The sequence below is a fragment of the Triturus cristatus genome, chromosome 3_1 (assembly GCF_964204655.1).
Source record: "Triturus cristatus chromosome 3_1, aTriCri1.1, whole genome shotgun sequence".
Taxonomy (NCBI): Eukaryota; Metazoa; Chordata; class Amphibia; order Caudata; family Salamandridae; genus Triturus; species Triturus cristatus.
Genome location: NC_140583.1, coordinates 999,139,006 through 999,160,174, shown reverse-complemented (window position 1 = coordinate 999,160,174; position 21,169 = coordinate 999,139,006). Strand labels below are relative to the sequence as shown.

Here is a 21,169-nt window from a genome sequence, read left to right as displayed (position 1 = left end):
CTCCTGGAAACACTCCAATGTCAGACCACTACTCAAAAAATCTTCTGCCAACCCCAACAAACTCAAAAACTACCAGCCAACATCCCTGCTCCCATTCACCAAGTGAAGGTACTGGAAAAGCTCATCAGCAAGCAACTCATGACACACCTGGAGCAGAACCAGCTACTCAATGCTTCAGAATCTGGCTTCCGCAGCAATCACAGCACCGAAACTGCCTTGATTGCAGCCACCGTTGAAATCCGAACCCTCCTCGACCAAGGAGAAACAGCAGCTCTGATCCTCCACGACCTCTTGGAAGCCTTCCCCACCGCATCCCACCACACACTGATCAAAAGACTACACCAGAATGGCATCCAAGGGGACGCGCTCAGATGGATCACCTCCTTCCTCACGGGAAGAACCCAGAGGATCCACCTCCCACCTTTCACCTCGGAACCCATGGAGATCGCCTGCTGTGTCCCCCAGGGCTCAGCCCCATGCTCTTCAACACCAATATACCCATGCTGGCCAGCACCATCAGAGCCCACAGTCTAAACATAAATTCCTACGCAGACGACACCCACTCATCCTCTCACTCACCAACTACCCCACCACCACCAGAACCAACTTCCACTGATAAATGACAAGTGTTGCCGGCTGGATGAAGAACAACTGCCTAAAGCTGAATACAGACAAGACAAAAGTAATGATCTTGATTCTTCGGCAACAGCAGTAACACATGGAGTGACTCCTGATGGCCATCAGACCTAGGACGTGCACCCACTCCATCCGACTATGCTAGAAACCTTGGAATCATCATTGACAACAAGCTCAACATGAAATTACAGATCAACGCCAGCTCCTTCGCATGCTTCCTCGCTCTGCGCATGTTACGTAAGATCTTCAAGTGGCTACCCCTACACATGAAACGCACTGTGACACAGGCACTCATCACCAACTGACTGAACTATAGCAGCGCCCTCTACGTGGGAAACGCCACACACCTCCTATAGAGACTTCAGACGATGCAGAATGCCGCAGCCAGACTCATCCTCTGCCTTCTCCGATTAACCAACATCACACCCCACCCCAGGTAACTCTACTGTCTCCTAGAAGAGATGACAACTCAAGCTGCTTACCCACGCACACAAGGTTCTACACAATCAAGGACCCGCCTACATTAACCACCACCTGAACTTCTACCAACCGTCAACAAGACCACGCTCCGCATCCTTCTCATTTGCCTATACTCTCCGCATCTATCTAAGTAGTAGTGGGGGACGCTGCTTCTCTCACATCGCAGCAAAGACCTGGAACAGCCTCCCCACGCACCTACAGACATTACTCTCACTTCTGGAATTACGAATGGCCCTCAAGACCTGGCTGTTCTAATAAGCCTCCGGGACCTGCCAGCACCTAGATACCCTACCGGGTGATTAACTGCGCATTATAAATCTTGATTGATTGGTTGATTGATTGATTTGAAGGCTCTTCAGAGATGGAAAACTTTACGCCTCTGTCCACATTTTCCACTCAAATTACCCAACACATGGACTACCAGAAGGAATTACTCTGACACCCTTATCAGATTGGTTTGTTGGTTGTTATCCTAAATGAGCATTGATGCTTTGAAGTTCAGTGCTCATTCAGCTTGCAGAGCGCAGGCCTTTTAGTCCTCCTTTGCTGTTTGTGGCATGGAGGGAAATGGCCTTTACAACGCGGGCTGAGACACGCATGCCATTTTCCCGCAAGCAGAACCATGCATGCCATTTTCACGCAAGCAGAACCACGCTTGCCTTAACCATGCATATGCGTTGTTAAGGCAGTGCGCAGTTTAGATGCGCGGATGGGCGGGCACAGGAAGAGGAAGGATTGGAAGACATGGACGTGGTCTTATAAATGTTTTTGGGGGGTTTTGGGTTTTAGGAGTTGGGGTTGTTTTTAGGGGTGGGGTAGTTTTTAGGGCTCAGGGGGGGATCAGTGTTGTTTTCAGGGAAAGGGGGTCAGGTTGTTTTTGGGCTCAGGAGTCAGTGTTGTTTTTAGGGCTCTAGGGGGGTTGGGGTTGCTTTTAGGGTGAGGGGTTTGGGTTGTTTTTAGGGCAAGGGGCTTTGGGGTTGTTTTTAGGGCTCTGGAAGGTTCAGGGTTTTTATTAGGGCTCCGGGCGGGGAGCTTGGGTGTGATCTTTACCACACATATCCCTTCACCAGTTATGCATTTACCACAAAATTGTGTGGTGAGGACATGATTGGTAAAGGCATGCATGGTAAAGGAATGTGTTGTTAAGGCGGGCGCATTAGTTGTTCGGGCAGCATTTTAGAGGCACGCGTGGTTTAACCATGCGTGCCTCTGTGATACAACCAGTATAAATTACATTTTGAATGCAGCAGATTGGTCTAATGCATTCACATTCCAGACCTTCTACTTCACATTGATTGAGCATGAAATGGTTGCTGAACTAGCAAGCCTTTGAACATGCGTATAATGACAACTCCATGTCCTTGCCATAAATCAAGAATTTTCCTAGCTTGTAGCAAAGAAATCTAAATTTTATTAACAACAAGGAGGTGGAAATTTGATTTCCTACCTTCTTCTGGACTCAGTTCTGACAGTTGACATTACATTCTACCTCCTGTTTTCTTTTTATATCTACTTGCTTTTTGTTAGTACCTTCAAGTGGTTTAATGATGGATGCTGCTGAAGGCACTCACCTCAGGTACATTGCTTCATGCTTTCGCTTGTATTGCTATCCTGGCCTCAGAAAGCACTTGGAAGATTGCTCAATTGCCTAGAGTGGCACTGTACAGGGAGAGGACCCGAACAACGGCTTATCTATTTGAAGGCCATGACACCAACTGGGTCACGGGCTGAAACATGCTGATCGCTAAGCAACTCAAGCAGGTCTAATATTCCCCACCGTGCTGTGTTTGCCTTTGTTTTTCATCCTAGCACATAGTTGCCTGAATAAAGTTATGTGGTGAACCGTGTAGCTAATTTTACTCACTCACTTGCTGCACTGCACCTCTCATCACACGTTTTGGCTCACATTGGGCACTTAGTAGATACCCTCCTAGCAAATAAAACATCCCTGAGCTCCTCCCTCTCAGAGAGGGTTTTTTTGCCCGCACCATGTCTAGGTTTCATGGTGTGAGGAGGTTACCCAATGATGAAGCATGCCTCCTTTGGTGGGTGAGGGAAACCGTCCTAAAGTGGGCCGCCTTTCCTTAGGTTTTGCCATACTTCTCTATTCAGACCCGAGGGCTCATGTGCTTCTGATTATTGAGTAAGGGGAGTATACCCTGGCTAGTCTCTAAACCTCCTCAAGCCCCATTTTTGTGTTTTTCTTATCTATTTCCATGTCTGAAGACCATTACACAAAAGCCTAGCACCAAGAGATGCTCTTCGAGACTCTGTAGACTGGGTACCAGCAGGATCTGTGCCAAGCTGCCACAGCCTTGCCAAAGTCAAGAAGGAGAACTACAAGAGGTATTGGGTGAGGTTTCACTGGTAGTATTACCATGAGCGGCACCGGAGAGCTTTTGCAGTGAGGTGTTAAGATGTGTTACTGTGTGAGAAGAGGGGAGATGTGATTCTGAGACGTATTCAGAGTCTGAGACAGTAGGGGTCGTTGCTGTGAAGGACATTGGGGGTGTCATTGCCAGAGGCACTGGGAATGTGTTTTGTGGAGGTGTCGGAGTGTGCAAGTTATTAGAAGTTGTCTGTGAGGACCATTGATGGCTGTGTTATAGCAATAGGTATTGGGAAAGGTTTTACTGTTCGATAAATTTGCAGCATTACCATGATAATCGTTACGGTTAGAGGTATTAGCGGCAACACAATGAAAAGGCTTTATGTTTAGAGGTATTAGCGGTGTTACCATAAAAGATTTTACAGTTACAGGCATTAGCATTATTACCATGAAAGATTTTACGGTTAGCGGTGTTATTGGTATTATCTTGAAAGGTTTTACAATTAGCGGCATTAGCGGTGTTACAATGAAAAGTTTCACTTTTAGTGGTATTGGCGGTGCTGATTAGAGACCAGTTTGACTGAGGCCTGGCGGTGCTGATTAGAGACCATTGTGACTGAGGCCTTTGACTTTTCAGTGTCACTCGCCTAATGCAAATGTCCTTACTTCCTTGAGGTCAGTCTGTGTCTCATCATGTATGTTCAAAGTATACTCTGTCTACGGAGTGTATACCAGTACCTGTGAGTATATGAAACCTAGCGCCATGCATAAACTCTTTGGCTGGTTAATATAAATGTAAGCATGAGCGACCTTTTGGGGATGGGAGCTATACAAATCACTCTAATATACAAATGTAGGAAGTTTGGTAGCCTATAGATAGGAACTATGCAGTTGACCCCATTGTCAAAAGTTGTCATTCTTGTAGCATAACTAGTCTTACAGGAAAAGGATTACCTGCATATGGTGATCAGTCTCCTCAAACATACACAAGTGCTCAAAATATGTTTTGAATATTACATTTTGACGCATACACACAAAGCTGTTTTCCAGTTCCCCCTAGAGAAAGTTGCAGTGGGTACATTGTTTCTGCTATCAGAGTCTTTATTCCAGCGAATTGGTACATTGTCACAAGAAGTCAAGTACTTTATCCTTGCTTCTTTTCTATTTTTGTTTTTATTTTGTGCCCTTTTGTTGACTGCAAGAAATTGGGTTGTTGGTTGAGGGGGTGTGAACTCTTCTCAAGCAACAGCTACAATACATGTAAGGGTGACCCACATAAGTTACTAAATTAATCTGTGCTTAACCCTCTGGTAGCTTGGCACAAACGCAGTCAGGCTTAACTTAGCGGCAATGTGTAAAGTATTTATGCAGCACTCAATTGGTAATAAAGTAAAAATACAACACAAAAAGATTTGTCACCAACTTAGAAAAAAATACTAAAATTGAATAAATGAAAGGGCACCAAAATGACAAAAATCCAATTAGTAGATCCAGTGTTATGAATTATTAAAATTTAAAGTGAAAAAAGCACCCTCCAAATAAAAGTGGCAACAACCGCTATCAGGTTGCACAAGACAAGAGTAAAGCCGAAATTTAAAGCTGACCACAATGGAGTATGGCCCGATCTCGACTTACCTTCGGATTTAGTAGACATTTTTAATAAAAATGTCTGAGAAGGTAAGTTCAGCTGGACAAGGCAGCTAGTGATGTCCAAGTAGGAGGCGTCATTGACTGGTAGCTGCTGATCACGGTGAAGATTTATTCAGTTGGACCTAGTCTATTTTTGGAAGTCGGAGACCTCCAGCGGGGTGAGGCTGAAGGCTATAGCCGATGAGAGTTCCACAAGGTTGGATACCCCTTCTGGGAGGAGCCACTGAACAGGATTTGCTGCAGTGGAGAAGACTGTAAAGAGAGCTACAACGAAGTCAGGCCACCTGCAAAACACCTTTGGCAGATCGGCGAGCAGGTAGGTCCAAGTGTCCTGTTGGTTCTCAGAGTACTTTTCGTCTGAAATCCTTCCAGGGCCCATGTTTTACTTTTTGGCTGTTTGGGCACCTTTGGCACCACTTTCAATGGTTCAGGCAACACCCCACCTTCTGAAGTGCAATTTCTAAAAAATGGTCCCCGTCGCAGTATGACTGGATCCACATCTGCACGGTTATCCCGGAATCTGGAGGAAATTCCACTCTCATTTACCACCTGGATTTATTTGGGGGGTGGGACAGACTGTGGGCCAGGTGGGAGTCCTCCTGTCCTGTAGGAGGGGCCGGGCTTCTCTTATGCCCTATACTATGCTGAGATCCAGACACAATTTTACCGCCTAGGTTTCTTGAATAATAAAATTTGGCCTGGTCTTTTTGCACCTGGTAATCTCAAAAGCGGGAAATACCCTGCTCCCATCTAACACACATACACTGCATATTGTTAGGGCACTTTGTATATTTACACTCGCTACGGATGTGTATATTTTGTATTTATATTTATTATTCATGGATATTTCTTTCATCTTCCTATCTGTCTCTTAGTGCATTTGTCGACAGGGTCGGATTGGTAACGCGGGCACTCGGGTAATGCCCGAGGGGGCGGTATCCAATTCCAGCTGTGGGCTGCTTTTTTGCGCAGTCTGTGGGCCGATGTGGGCGGTGTCTGTGTTGTTCGGATGCTGCCAGCGGCCAAGTGGGTGCCTGAGTGGCCTTTCTACAGGCAGATGGGTGTCTATTACGTCCCCTGTATCAATGGGAAGAGGTGTCACTCCCTTTCTCTCGCTGGGCCTGCCAAATAATGTGTGCATACTGAGCGGGGGCATGGGGCCTGAGCACAAGTGGCCTCACTTGTTTTCAAGTGTATTTCACCAGTGTAAACTAATCCGTGAATTTTTTTACCCACCCTTTTTTTCTATAAAATTTCGCCGAAGCAGTGTTCTGCGAAAGGCAATATGCAAATGTGGCCACCTCTTTTTTTAGCTCGCCCGGGCCGATTTGTAATCTCAATCCAACCCTGTTTGTCGATCGCTCCTGCCGCGTCTGTATTTCTCTGTCTCTAGAACCAATTTACTTTTCTATTTCTATTGCTCTCGCTGTCCCTCGCTCTGCCCCATCGTGTCTAGCTAGATCCACACCCTTCCTATTCTTTTTCTATCGCCTGTGTGTCTATTTTGCTATATCGCTGCCTCTTTTTCCCACGCATGCCTCAGAACCCCTTCCTTGTGCATCCTCTTGTTTATAGTCTTCTTTCCTCCTCGTTATCCTTCTGTCCTTAAAGAGCATCCATCGATTTGTTTCTAGTTCTTGTCACTTTCCTTTGCATTGTCCTCCCTCTCACTTCTTCTTCCAGAAGTAGCTACTGCCCCCGCAGGAATACCTGACCTCCAGAAGAGGAATTGCTTCCGGTAGTGGCAGGAATAGTTCCTAGGAAAAGTCGCATGAGTGTGAGCCAGTCATGTTCTCCTCCATCCCTGTCAGGCCTGAATCCCTCGGTATTCACCTACTTCTGTTTCATTTAGTGCCCTGACTTTCAAACTAGGGATCCAGCTTCAAGTCTCGGCGTCGGCTCAACATCCTGTGATTCTGGGCAAATAACTTAAACTCCCCGTGCCTACCAAAAATGAATGCGTTCTTGTGTAATGTAAGTCGAGTTAGTGCTATATAAAAAAAAACTGCAATAAACTGCCTGACTCTAACCCAGGGCTTTAAGTGGGATGAAAAAACTGGGGGGAGGGGGGGTGGTCTCTCAAAGGGGCGTGGCTAATGTAATTAGGGTGTGGCTTAAAAACACCTAAGCTAAAAATTTGTGCTTAGCATAGTGTGCCACCCGACTTGTATTTTGCTGTTTCTGTCATTGCATCCAAATATATGATACAACAAGTAACATTATACCTACAACAAGTCAGGACTATTGGCTTTGTCAATGGTTGTTAGTTGCATAAGATAAATAAGCAGCAACTCTGGCTTGTATATAATATTGGAAAAGTTTCCACTTAAAGCCCTGGTGACACCACGACTATGTTGCTGCTCCTGAGTTTCAAAAAGAGAAGGGAAATCCAGAGAGAAAATGACTCTCTTTAAAGGATTTCCCTTCCCCTACAACGCTCAACTGGCATGAGGTCATGCCGTAACTTCTCCACTAGTGAGAAGTGAGCAGTGTGAGCACGAGCACATATGTGCCTGCTGTCACTGCAGTCCGGAAAAAAAAAAAAACAAGCATTTACAATGCAATGGTCTCGGCATTGTTAAAGTTAGAGCTATTGGCATTGCTCCTGACATTATTTTTGTTTATGTTTTTAAAACATTTAAAGAAACAGCATTGTTATTTACAATGTCAATAGCTTAATCACTCTCAAATGCGAGACCTATTGCATTTGCACCCACACACAGAGCCACACACACAAAGCCACCCACACACACAGAGCCACCCACACACACAGAGCCACTCACATAGAGCAACCCACACACAAATAGAGCCACCCACAGAGCCACCTAAACACACACACAGTTACCCACACACTGACTCTCTTAAAGCCCTGCAGCATAGCAGCTGTCAATAAAGCTAAAAATGTTACAGCTATTTTTTTTATTAGAAAACTTTTATTGTATCCGCCACCCCTGCACCTCCACCAGCTCACCCAAATCCCTGATAGCTTCGCTGCCTCACGCAGATGAATGTTTGGATAATGTGTGCCAGCAAGTGTCAGAGGGTCAATGGAGGACAAGGAAGGGGCCTAAAGGGATGCTAAAAACATCGACCACCGCATGATAATGAAGGGCTAAAGCCACTTTAAACTAGCAAAGCATACAGAAACGAAGAGGCAGGGACAAACACAAGGCTGGAGTAGGATGAGATGGGAACTGCTGTTGGCATGACCTTAATGCATACAGCTCTGTGCGCCCCTCAGAAAACTAGTTCCCTGGGCCTAGAGCCCGTTCGCCCATGCTAAAGGCCGGCTCTGAGGAGAGGCCTAATGAAGCTAGTAACCAGCTCACCTGCCCAGAGTACATTCCGAAATCATCATAGTTATTACAAAATGTGCTTTTACCACCTTTTAAATGAGAAAGATGGCAATACGTTTCAGGCAAATCATTGGTTTTTTTTAAGTGTTACTTTATTTACTTCAAATATTGGGTTTTTTATTAACTAAGATGTATTTGTTATAATCCGTAGTATTAATACAAAAGGGTTTATACGTAAGGCTTCCGGGTTTACTGACTTTTACAGATAAATTCAGACAGGAAACAATGTGTTTCCTGTCTGTATTTATTTTTTAAAAGCGGGAAAATACTGAAACTGGTGCTTCTTTTGAGAGACTCTCCATGCTGTCTGTCATGAATTCCAGATAACAGCTGAGCAATTGGACAGCGTGGAGAGGTAAAAAACAGGATGAGATTTCCTTAAATACAGGAATATGCTAACACATATTTGTACTATAAAGTAATATGTAGCTGTGAAGGTAGTCTTTTGTTAAAAGTGGCTGCTTAATTTGCTAAAACATGACTGGCATTCACAGGGCACAAGTCCTAAAAAGAGAATTGGGGGGACGCTGACGTCACGACAGGAAGTGACGTCACGAAAAGTGGCTTGCACCATCAGACGTATTGCCTCCCCCCGCTCACCCCTTAGATGCAATTGCATCAGAGAAGCCAGCGCGTGAGCAGCGTTCTCAATGAGCTCCGATCTCGCCCCAGAGAGGCCAAAGAGTAAAAGTGTGGCTCCATTTGCTCCAGTTATCGAGCTCCCGGTAAAATAAGTGGGGGGACGCGGTCCACCCGCGTGGCACCCCGACTCGAGCCCTGGGCATTCATATATGTGTGCACGACCAAGAGTTAAATAAACGTGGAAATATACCATTTTACAGCTCCATTTCTTTTTAAAACACAAAATAAATAAGGATAAATACCAATGATTTGGCCCAAAAAAAATATAGATAAATGCAGACCGAAGTGTTAAAAAAAAAAATACCATAAAACCGGGATCCCTAGTTATTAGCAAAATATGTTTTGGACGTATTTATGAATGGTTCCACAACCCTTTTCCCTTGCTTTTGCCCTGGTGTAAAGCTCTGTCAATAACCAGGAGAGGAGTGAAATGTGTTTTCCCCCATTTTGTATCACACGCGGGAAAAGAAATGGTTTTCAGAAGTGTAGGTTTCTAGAAACGAACCCTGAGGGATCGTGACCCTTCCTTTTAGAGGGGCCCTAGTGTATTAAGCAAGCTAAATGAATCAGACAAGCGTTATATCTTTATTTAAAGATGGTTCTAGTGGAGTCTGGGAAATAGATGCTATGCTCAATGCTACTTCTTAGTTTCTGAAAAAATGTAGGATCCTATGGGCTTTTTGTAATGCCCCAGTCAAATTAGTCACCGGAAAGCAATATTATTAGGAAATAAAGTTAAGGATTTAATAAAATATTAATGGTCAAATCAAGATACCCGTGGTCTGACAGTTAGATGACTTCAGATCCCATAATGCCCTTGGGTCTGGTCAGAAGGTGCTTGTGAACAAGTAACAGGGTATTTATCAGGTCACGTAGCAAACCATTGTAAACACGTTTAGTTTTCTCAATCAGGATACCCTGCCCCACTTGTTCAAATCAGAAGTCCTATCTTCATTTAGAAATGATATGTTACTACAGTTCTAAGTACCCTGCTTCAGCAATACTAAAAGGACATTTCTGTGCAAAATAATATAATGCTGGTGCAGTTGCCAGGTAAGGGGATATTAATGTATATTATTCGCAACTTAAAAAAAATGTAAAAAAATTGTTTTACATGTTCTTACTTCCAAATACCCCATAAACTTTTATTTTACTTCAAAATTATTTCTAGAGCTATCATACACCCAAGGAGTTATTGCTGCTGATACTGATGGGCGGCTATTACTACTCTATAATCCTAAATACAGGGGTGCTTATTTCCAAGCCCATTGTGCGTCACTTTCAACCTGGGAAAAAGTGACATACCTGTGGCGCAAGGGGCTTGTAAATAAGACCCAGGGTTTTATCAAAAGCGCAAGTTTAAAAGGCATGCATGTAATATACCAATCACATGTGCTTTATAAAGCTTTTGCCAAGTGTTGCAGCACATTCATTTCACATACAGGTTTTGTAAAGCACTGTATACTAACTTGCGGTAGCCTTGTAGCACTTATGGTGTGGCCATATTCACAGGATGGCGAGCTCAGGGTAATCCTTTCTGAGTGATTGATGTCTCTCGACCTGCGGCGTTGCCCTGTATGACAGGCCGCCACTGCCTGCCTGCTCTGTATCAGGGCTGGGCCACGCGCCAGACTAGAACAGCGCTTCCTTATCTGTGACCAATGGACGTGCCTCGTGTTTTAACACAATCATAAAACAGGAGCAGGATTGCTGACCCCCTGGGGCCTCATAAGTCCCAGTGCCAGGAGGCCGCATGTGATAAATGACTCCTGAAACAACCCGCCCCTCTGAGTGGAAATGACCAGCCCATGTGCCGGGGGCCTCGCGCCTGTACTGTGAAAGATAACAACATCCTCCGCTGTCCTGTGTGTAAGGCAGGGAGAGAGCAGGTCACTGCCTAGGGCAGGCAGCAGACGACTGAGACAAGCAGCAAATATTGGTTAGATGGGTCAAAAGTCCACCACGAAAAGACGGAAATGAAAAGGAGGTGGAGCAGCAGAATAACACAGAACGGCGTTACTGATTGGTCAGGGGTTAAGTGACTCGGGGATGTTAAAATCATGCATTCCATGGACGGGAGGAAAGGAGAGGTTGCAAGTGACTTCCTCCTGACGTTCCAAGCCCACGTTTTCAGAAAAGGAAACAATTACAACCATTTACCTCCACAAATAGACGTAGGACACCACACCGAGGAGCAACGGGGATGACACCATAAACACCGCCGCCTTTCTCCGAGGTCAAGCAGTTTTCGGATTCGGGGCGTGTTTTCGGATTCGGGGGCGTGTTAAACACACCCAGAGAAAGAATCGCAAAAAACATGCCCCCGAATCGCAAAAAGACGGGGCTTGTTTGGAGCGACGAACCTCTTCTCCAATGGCTGAACAGCATTTCAGAGGCCAGCCAATGGAGAAGAGGAGAGAAGAGGGGTGGGTTAAAGCCCCACTACTCCAAGTCATTAAATCTCGCGAGCGAGACTGCGCAAGCGCAGCCTTCGCTAGCCGAGACCTAAAAAGGACCGCTGGTGCCAGGCCATGAAACGGAGCCCGATAGAGGCCCGTTTCAAGGCACCAGTTAAAAAACTGCCGGTGCTCAGCACCGGTGAGACCCAGCCCACTTAAATCCCTGCTCTAACCACCCACCCTCCACCACTGTACTCCCATACTCTCTCTGGCTCTGTGCCCGTCACTGCTTCGCTCCCTCAGTACCGTACCTAGTCAAGCCCACCTCAGAACCTCAATGGCCCTCTCGACTGCTGCCCTCAGCACTTCCTCAGTGGCGGACTCTGCTGCTGCCCTTGGCACATCCTCTAAGGCCGGGTAGTATTCCCAGGGGTACCCTCTCAGACTCTGCTGCCCGCCAAGTGTCTGAGGCCTAGGTCTGCCCCACCGGTGCCCTAACTAGGCGCTGGACCTGAATCCCTCGGCTCCAGGCCAGCAGCTAGACCCCTCCCCCCCCCCCCCTCACCTTACCCGAGGCTGGGCTCTGCTTCCACCATCTGTTTATATGATGCAGTATCACTGTAATGAATTTAACCAGTGATTCTTAAATATCATTTAAATGTGAAAAGAAGAAGAAATTGATTAAGTTGATCTAAGACAAACTGAAAAAAGTTAAACAATAAAAATCAAAATTATCAAAAAAATTATTATAAAAAAAATATTTTGTGTGTAGCATCATTGTTTTTAGGCCTGATCTCTTCCCTGTGTGCAATTAATTTGTTTGTTTGAAAAAAAGAGGTCGTGAGGGAAGCTTTACTATATGTTAGTGTTTATTTCCCCTTTTTCCCTGACCTGAAGTTCATTTGAAGGGGGTCCCATTTTCTTGCTGTGCTTCCACCAGTGCCTCTCCTGAGGGCGGAGCAGCTCCCCTTGGGAGCCCAGCTGAGGCAGGGTCTGGGGCTCTCCATGGGTTCTGCTGTGAGTGCTCCCATGTACCCCACCAGGGGCTCCCCTTTGCACCTTCCTATCCTGCTCCTCTAGGTAGTCTATTGGCGCTGCACCCCGTACACCCTAACCTGAGGCACCTGCTCTGCTCTTTACGGTACGTAAAGTAAGCTGCGAGACCCTGCGTCACTTACTGCAACACCAGACCCTGAGCCCGTGTAAGACAAAAGGCCCCCTCTCCATGGCAACCTGACAAGCCCAGTGCTCACTGGAGCCCTGCATGGCCCTGGGCCCATTACCTGGATGTTTTCACCTCAGCATCCTGGTCCTGGGCATCCCACAGGGCACCGCTCCCTTCGAAAACACCAGGCATGGCTCCTCTCTGTACCACACTAGGCACTGAGGTCCTCGGTACCATACCAGGCCTTAGTTACCTTTGCACCATGCCATGCTTGTTCCTTCGGCACTTCACCTCATCCTGCACACTTCTTACCCTCCCTGGCCAGGCCCACCGCCGCCGTGTCGTTCAGAAAGCGCTATTTCTCCTTGTACAGTAACTGTGGCTTTTCACCCTGGTGCCATTCTTCACTTTGCTACCCAGGGCTAAATTCGAGCCAGTGGTTTCCGGTGCTCGGCACCGGCACTTTATTGTCAACACGGCACTGATGACAGTGTGCCACATGGTGGCCCTGTATGTCTAATTTAGAAATGAACAATACAACTGTCATTTATTAATTCAATATACATTAAAATTGATCAATACCTGCTGCCCAAGCAATCCTTATAGTGCTGGGCGCCTGGAATAGTGGGAGTTGTCACACTTGTAAGAATGTGATTGTTAGTAGTTGTGCTGGTGCGATTATTGGCTGTCCTGGCAGGGGGCAATGAGTGCTGAAAGCTGCAGTGGGGCTTCTGACGAGGGCCCTGGCGCTTAATTTTTTTTTTTTTTTTTTTTTTACAAATTTAGCACTGCTCTTTTCGATACCCTACTAGCCCTGGTTACCACACCAAGCTCTCTTCTGTGTGCTAGCAGCTCTTCTCACGTCAGTGCCGGAGCCTGCTCTCTCGGTACCCTACAAGGTGCCGATTCCTGCGATGCTGCCCCTGCCCCTCTGTGTGCCCCTCCTGGCTTGGCGTCGCTGCCACCCTACCTGCTGTCGCCGAAGAGGCGCCGTCCACCGCCAGGAGAAACATCAGTGCCACGGAAGCAGGCACCGAGGGTCCGACCTGGAGTCGCATCTTCATTGGTACAGCCGAGCTGAGGCGCCAGATTATGATGCTCGGAGCCGCTGAAGGGGTTGGTGCGTCCCTCTTCCTCTCTGATCAGCGCGGTTTGCTTGTCAGGTGCCCAAACCTGATCCGCTGTAAAGCGATCCTGCTCCGGGAGTAACCGGAGAGGCTGGCTGCGGGCCAGGGGAGCACCTGATACCTGTGCGCGCGGCTGTGTTATGGCCCGTCCCGCGGGACGTGGGCCGCCTGGGGGGAGGGGGGGAGGGGGGGGGAGTGATGGAGAGGAGGAGGGGCACAATGTACCTGGCGAGGAAAGTGGGGCTGCGGGAGTCTCCGTCGGGACATAGGCTGGCAGGATGCTGCCAATCAATTTTGCAGCAGGTGTGGTGGGCGGCGCCAGGGCCCAGGGCGTGAGGTGCTCACCACTTCCACGGAATCTAACATACCACCAAAGCAAGGGGCTGGGGTAGTTTCCCCTACTTCAGGGAGCCGGGTCCTGCCGGTGCTGTGTACCGGCAGTTCTTAAAAGCAGGTGCTGAGAGTGGGCCCCTTTGCCCTCACCCTCAGGGTACGAAACAAATCTTTAATCTGCAGCAGTCCCACCCTTCACTGCCTTTGATGTAACTTCAAAGAGACTCGTTATAGTTCTTTCAGTTTCATCATTTCAGAACTGAAGCATTTTCAATATTATATACGATGAAGCCATAGTTGTTGCTTATTTACCTTACGTGACTAATAACCATTGTCAAAGCCAATAGGCCTGACTTGTTGTAGGTGAAATGTTACTTGTATTATATGTCTGGATGCAATGACAGAAGCAGCAAAATACCAGTGGGGCGGCACACTGTGCTCAGCAAAGATTTTTAGCATAAATGTTTTTAAGCCACGCCCTTAATTGTATTGACTACGCCCCTTTGAGAGACCCTCCCAATTTTTTCATCCCGCTTAAAGCCCTGCTACTTGTTTTAGGGCCGCAGCACTATTGTCACGCCACTGAGGTGTGGGTAGGGTGAGGGCATTGGGTGAGATGGCCACGCAGTACATAGGCTCTGCCGGTGAGGAGATGGGGACCCGAGGGACCTGGGTAACAGGATGGGATCGCCCTGTAACTGAACCTAAACTGGCGGTAGGAGCTGGTAGGTGGGGTTGAGTTTGGAGGTGGAGGGTAAGGACGAGAGCAGGTAAGCGAAATCTAGCACAGGGTTTAGATAAGTGGATCTGGAGGCGAGAAGCCGGTTATACTTGGTGTGGAGAGAGGGCCCTGGTGCAACATGAGGACACCCCATTGGAAATTCCAGGCGATCAGCTGCAAGCGTTTTCTATTTGTTGCAGTTATTGGCATTTGGATTCCTGCACAAATGCTGTGCTGCTACAAAGAACATTCGAGCTTCAACTGTGTAGGAAATCCGCCTTTTCTGCGTTCTAACCCCATATTATTTTTCACCTTTTGCGTGACCGTATATTATGGCTGGCATTAGAACTCCTTGCATTTAACTCTGCTAACCTGTGGTAAACTGCCTATGTCCCCCCCCCCCTTTAAAAATGGTTGAATTGACATATTCCTGATTGGAATACTTAATGTAACTATAAGTCTCTACTTAGAAAACGGCACAAAGTGTACCCAGGGACTGTAAGCTAAAAGTCAATAATGGACTGCAGAACCTATTGTGTCATTCCATACAGTGACAAAGTAAAACATGGCTTCAAGCTTACCATTGTAGCTTGACTATTCAAACATTGCAATTTGACCTGACAAAATAAACAATTTTGACATGTCAAAACCTCTCTTTTAAATATGAATAAGTCACCCCTATGTAGGCCTTGTGGCCCACAAGGCAGGGTGCATGGTATTTAAAAGTAGGGCACGCATAAATATAATGTTAACATGTTATTACAGTGACTAGAACTCAAAAACTATTTTTCACTGTGGCAAGCTTAGCTGTCCTATGTAGAAAGCCAGAGTACACATTACAATCCTAGTACTGTAGCTCAGGAATGGGACTAGCTAGAAAAATAATAACACAACTATTTTCAATAGTTATTAAAATCCCATTCAATGGTAAAGTTGGATCTTTAATAAATATTACGGAAAAGTAACTTTTAGAACTGTACCTTTTCCCTGCCTGAAGTCCCAGGCGGCTAAATTTGCATTTGCTCACCCATTGCTGCTAGCTAGTAATACGCTTTTGAACAGGTGTGCAAAGATGTGGAACGCTTCCCAGGAGCAAATAATAAGCTGGGCTAAACGGGCGGGGATGACTCTTCCGAACCTGACAAAATGTGTAGGGTGGGGGCTGTGAGCATCCTTTTTGATACTACAGAGTTAAATCATGATTGGCTGTTACATCCTGATCAACAGGTATGCTGGGTTTACATATTAAATTGTCAGCACACTTGAAAGCAAGGGAAACAGGATGCCAAAACAATTTTTATGTGTCTACTATTTTCTTAAAGGAAAAACCTTCTTTTGTTTTAACAGACTTTTGTCTCTGAGTTAATTGTGGGTACAGTGACTGCTCAAACCTTGAGTTCAGTGTTAGATGTGGGGGGACACTAGGATTACTATAGTACAATTCCCCCCACACACTGAACCCTCAGTGCCCAAGCTTAGTGTGGCCGAAGACTTTTGCCATCTTGACAATGCCCAAAGTGGGTAGGGTTGGCCCTATGAAATGTTGCCTCCTTAGTAAGAGTGTATCCAGCAGTAATTCCCACTAACCAGCTAACACAGACATAAATATGACACCCAATCAAAGACAACCCACATGGACAAGTGGAAAGGGAGAGAGAAAGGTTTCGGTGATGAGGATTGTAGGATACTGTCTCCCTACTCTAAATCATTCTTACAAAAGGTATCCTACAAATCTATGCTCAATTAAAAAGTGATGATCTAGTTCGATTGCTCCTTTGGAAATCTTCAATATTTTATTATGGACCCTCACACACCCTATTGGTATCATGCTTCAGAATTGTGCCGCACTGTGGTCCCTATAACGAGGTTGGGCTCAGCCATCTTCCAGGGAGCACTTTGGATAATGATCTAATCCTGACAGGGAGATTACATTTTGAAAATACCTCGTGGTTATCCCGGTTCCAATTTTTTTGGGGTACCATTGGTGTGGTTAAAAATTACATTAAATTTGGGTCCATTGGGGGAGGGTTTCTATCCCTATATCCTAATGGTAAGTTAATAGGTTGGTCCAACTGCGCTGCTATTGATTAATTAATAGTTCAGTGTTTAGTAGTGTAATATCATTTCCCCTTGTATGTAGGTTAAAGGGAACACTAGTTTATTATTTTAGGCAGGTTTTTAGAGGAGTGAGCCTATTTCATGTAACTCAATTTTTGCGATGTTGATTGGTTTCTTCAAAACATACAGAATAGCAAAGAACTAATTATTTATGTACAACTTGATCCATATATGCTTAAGTTCATTTGTATATCCATTAATGCGTCATAATATATGCAACAATCATGATACTCCTATAGTATAGAAATGGTACCCCCGAATTATTCCAAACTTCAGGCCTTCAGGAAAATGATGTTGACTTATTACTTCAAATCAGTGTCACAGAAATAATACATCATATCTTCAATCTAAACACAGTTGTTTGTCAATCTCCTGATTTAAGATGCAATTGTTTAGCAATAATTTGTCAGTATATTGCTGTTATTGATTCATGGATATTCTCAGCCGACACGTTTCATCCTTTTAAGACTTTTTCAAGGTTATGCTCAAGTAGATTGTCTTAAATAAATAAGTAAATGTTTCATGCACTTTCTCAAAGCGGAGAAATAAGATATCCTTGTCAATTGAAGCTTCTCAATGGTTCTTATTAAAAATGTCAAAGAATAACTGCAAATTTTAATGGCTGCACGATTCAGAGTATTTCAGAAGACAATCAATGATGGTTGCCAAATCAGTAAATTATAAATTGAGGCTGAGCAGCCCTTTTTGTTGAGAGGGACCATGATAAGTCCTTAGTGGAATCGTGACAACCACTAGGGTGCTGTGTCTCCTGTCCTTCATCCAAAATGACGAGTACGTTGGTTTATGTAATGTAACTTTTAATTAGTATAGCCCATGGTGCGACTTCACACAATGTTACTCCCATGAACCTATGAAATGTGCTACTTCACACCATGCTAATTCCCTGAACATATAAAATGTGCGACTTCACACCATGCTACTCCCTTGAACCTATAAAACATGATACTTTTGGGAAGTGTGCCAGAGCTTTTACGAAGCTCCCCAGACCCAGTCCTCATACTGATCCATACTTTGATTTTTCTCTTGTTTTATGATAGAGGCCTGTGCTGATTTGAAATGACTAACCAATTTCCTTTTTGCTTATTGTAATTATTCTTAATTTGAAATATACCTTCATGGTTTGGATTTTGAATCTTGTCTTGTGTAGATTGTCTTATTTCCCTGGGCCCTTGTCCTTTGGGACTCACATGGCCCTGATCTGTCTAATCGTTCCTTTGGTAAACTACAGTCGCAGCCGGCAGTAATCGCTGGTGGGGGGGCGGGGAGTTGTGCAGGGAGGGTCGTGCAGGGAGGGGATAAATTTAATAATAAATAAAAAAAAGTACCTGTCCACTGTGCGGGACCCGCGTTTTCTTGGCTCCTACTCCTGCTCTTTTGCCTCCGGCAGGAACAGGAAGCAGGCAGACTCCCTCCCCTAAGCCAATCACAACGCTGCAATGGCAGAATTGTGATTGGTAGGGATGCCGCGCAGCTAGGGGCTTATGGGGTGGTCGGCTGCATTGCAGCGTGCATAGAGAAAGGGCAGAGTGCGCATGACTGGTTTGGGCGGCCCCAGAGGGCCGCCCAAACAGTCATTGCGCCCTCAGGAGTGGGCACACCACACCTCCCCGCCCACCCACCCGTCCACAACCAAACCCTTCTGCTTTCTTGCAGTGCGAGAAGCATAAACATAAAATAGTACTTATTACCATTTTATGTTTCCGCTTCTCGCACTGCGAGAAAACAGTGGGACAACGCTCCTCTGCCCTATTGGAGGAGCCACCCCTGGTAAATTAGCAGTACAGAGCACGGGCACTATGCTGCTATAAAGAATCACGCAGATCCAGTAGGAAGACATTTGGGTCTATTTCAGAATTACTGGAGGAAAATGATGGCAGAAAGATGGGAAGAGGATATTAAAGCAGAAAAGGACACAGCTACAGCCTGGGAGTGGCATCAAGCCCAGGAAGGTATGGTAACAAAATATCTTTAAGGTGTTCAAGGCTTTCTGTTAATTCCTTTTTATTTCGGTTTCTTTTCAAGCAGCAAATCTGTCCCTGATTCCAGGTACAAGTGGTAGCCCACATTCTTCAACAATCATCTCCTCTTTCAGAGGATTTCAAAAGGATGATTCCAAAGTCTCAGGACATTCAGGATCTCCTTCAGTGATGGGAAGATCCATCAATATTGTAAACAGGAACTTTATTGTCTCTGACCTACTTATTTAGAGAGCAGATGACAGCAGTATTGGGTGGGGTTTGACACAGGGATCAGAGACAATTCAGGGTCATCGGTCCAACGGGGAGGCAACTCGCTCCTCCAAGTGGCGGGAAATGAGCGTGCAATGGTTAGATCCTCAGCATTTTGCAGATGCGTTAAAGGGCAAGGATCTACTGATTCAGACAGACAATTTGGCAATAAAAGTTTACCTGGACAATCAGTTTGAGATGGGGTCAAAAAACATTGAATCTTCTCAACTTTCAGATATGGTCTTGGGCAGAAAACAATTTGCCTTTTGTCAGGGCTGCTTATATCACAGGTGAAGACGAAGTTCAGGCACTCTGAAGTTCAAATCATCCCAAAACTACTCACTCAATCGTAAAGTATTTCAACAGATCTCACAACAATTTAGGATTCTGTGGAAATCATCAAGTCTCCCTGTTTTTCTTGAGATTTCTAAATCCTCTGCTGTTGTGCACCGATGTTTCGTAGTTTCCTGGCCAGAGACTATCTTGTATGCATTCCCTCATAATCTTCTCTTTCCCTTAGATTTGGCAAAAATTCAGAGCAGAGCGAATCATTTTAAGTATAAGATGGTTCTTAGACTGGATCTTAGTTATATTCCTAGGCTTAACTCAGCATTCCATAGAGAACAGGAGGCTGCTGCACCTGTCCTTAACATGGTCTCAAATGAAGATTAAGATTAACATCATGTAGATGTAGTTAGATTGATTAAGGTATACCAGCACAAATTGTTTAAATATATATGCACTCAGACACCCAGGGGGATATTTACAATACAATTTCAGAGCGTGTTGTTACGCCAAAATTAGTAACGCAGCTCTCCAACATTTTTAAAACAGGGATGCATCGTATTTACAAATATACGGCACACCCCTGTGTATCCCCTAGTGCTGGTGCTAATAAAGCTGCCTAGCTGCAGCGCAGACACCATTGCACCATGTTGCATGGGTGCCTGCGCTGCGGGGACGATTGTTTATGTGCAGGAAGGGGCACCTTTACCTCGATTTGCTCTTTACATGGAAAGAGCAAACAACTTAATAATTTCTCCTCGTATCGCCAGTCTAAGACCAGGTATTTCCTGGTATTAGTTTCTGGTGCTGCCCCAGCCTTGTAAATATGGGACAGCGTCAAAAAGCAACGGGTGTTGCGGCAGATTTCCCACTGCAACATCCATTGCGTGCCCCTTTCATGCTAAGTGAAGCGTGAAAAGGGGCCTTATTTACAAGGCAGCGTTGAGTCACATTAATTGGCTAAACGGTGCTTTGTAAATAAGGAGAAGGGGATATCGCCACCAGAACATCGCTGTGGCGATATCCCCTTGTAAATATGCCCCATAATTTTTACATTTTAGCACTGCTAAAAGAGGTCTCAAGCAATCTAAATTGACTAGGGCTAGATGGATTAAATCAGGGATAGCAGTAGCTGACACAGATGCAGGTGAGAGTTTTTCCTGATTCTGTACAGGCTCTAGCAGCTTGATGAATAACAGCATCATGGGCTGAGGGTGCTGGTGTGCCTATGGGAGATATATGTAAGGTTGTCACGTGTGCTTCGCCTTCACCATTTATTTTATATTATATATTGAACTTATCTCATGAGACTTTTATCATTTATATTTGTTCAGATAGGTTATCTAAAGCAGTGATGCAGTAGGGAAATTACAGATGTGTTTGTAAGTCATCTGCTTTTTATGTTGTGGGTTCAGAAGTGTTTCCACGTAAACTTTATGATTTAAGTAGTACTTTTGCTCCTTGGTGTGAATTGTCTCTTTTTAAGCAGACCAACATGTAGGCTTACCGTATACTCTCATTTAGGTTAGGAAGGTGCCGAGGAAGAAGAGGAAGAGGTAATGTCGGGATTATTTAGTGGTAATTGACTTTACTCCGATTATTCCTTCCTTGTCCTATGATTTACGTTCCCCTCTCCCTCCCTGTTCAAGCCTTCATCAACGATTTGTTTATGGGCTTCT

General features: G+C 45.3%; 1 protein-coding gene across 2 annotated transcripts in view; it reads right to left on the bottom strand.

Annotated features, from left to right (window-relative positions):
• CD164L2 (CD164 molecule like 2) overlaps nucleotides 1-13,912 on the bottom strand; it is a 133,465-nt gene extending 119,553 nt beyond the window's left edge. For both annotated transcript variants that reach the window (XM_085646431.1, XM_085646430.1), the window contains exon 1: nucleotides 13,628-13,912. In XM_085646431.1, the coding sequence (XP_085502557.1) occupies nucleotides 13,628-13,721 (94 nt within the window). In that variant the 5' untranslated portion in view covers nucleotides 13,722-13,912. The remainder of the gene's footprint in view (nucleotides 1-13,627) is intronic.
• Between the last annotated feature and the right edge of the window lie 7,257 nt (nucleotides 13,913-21,169).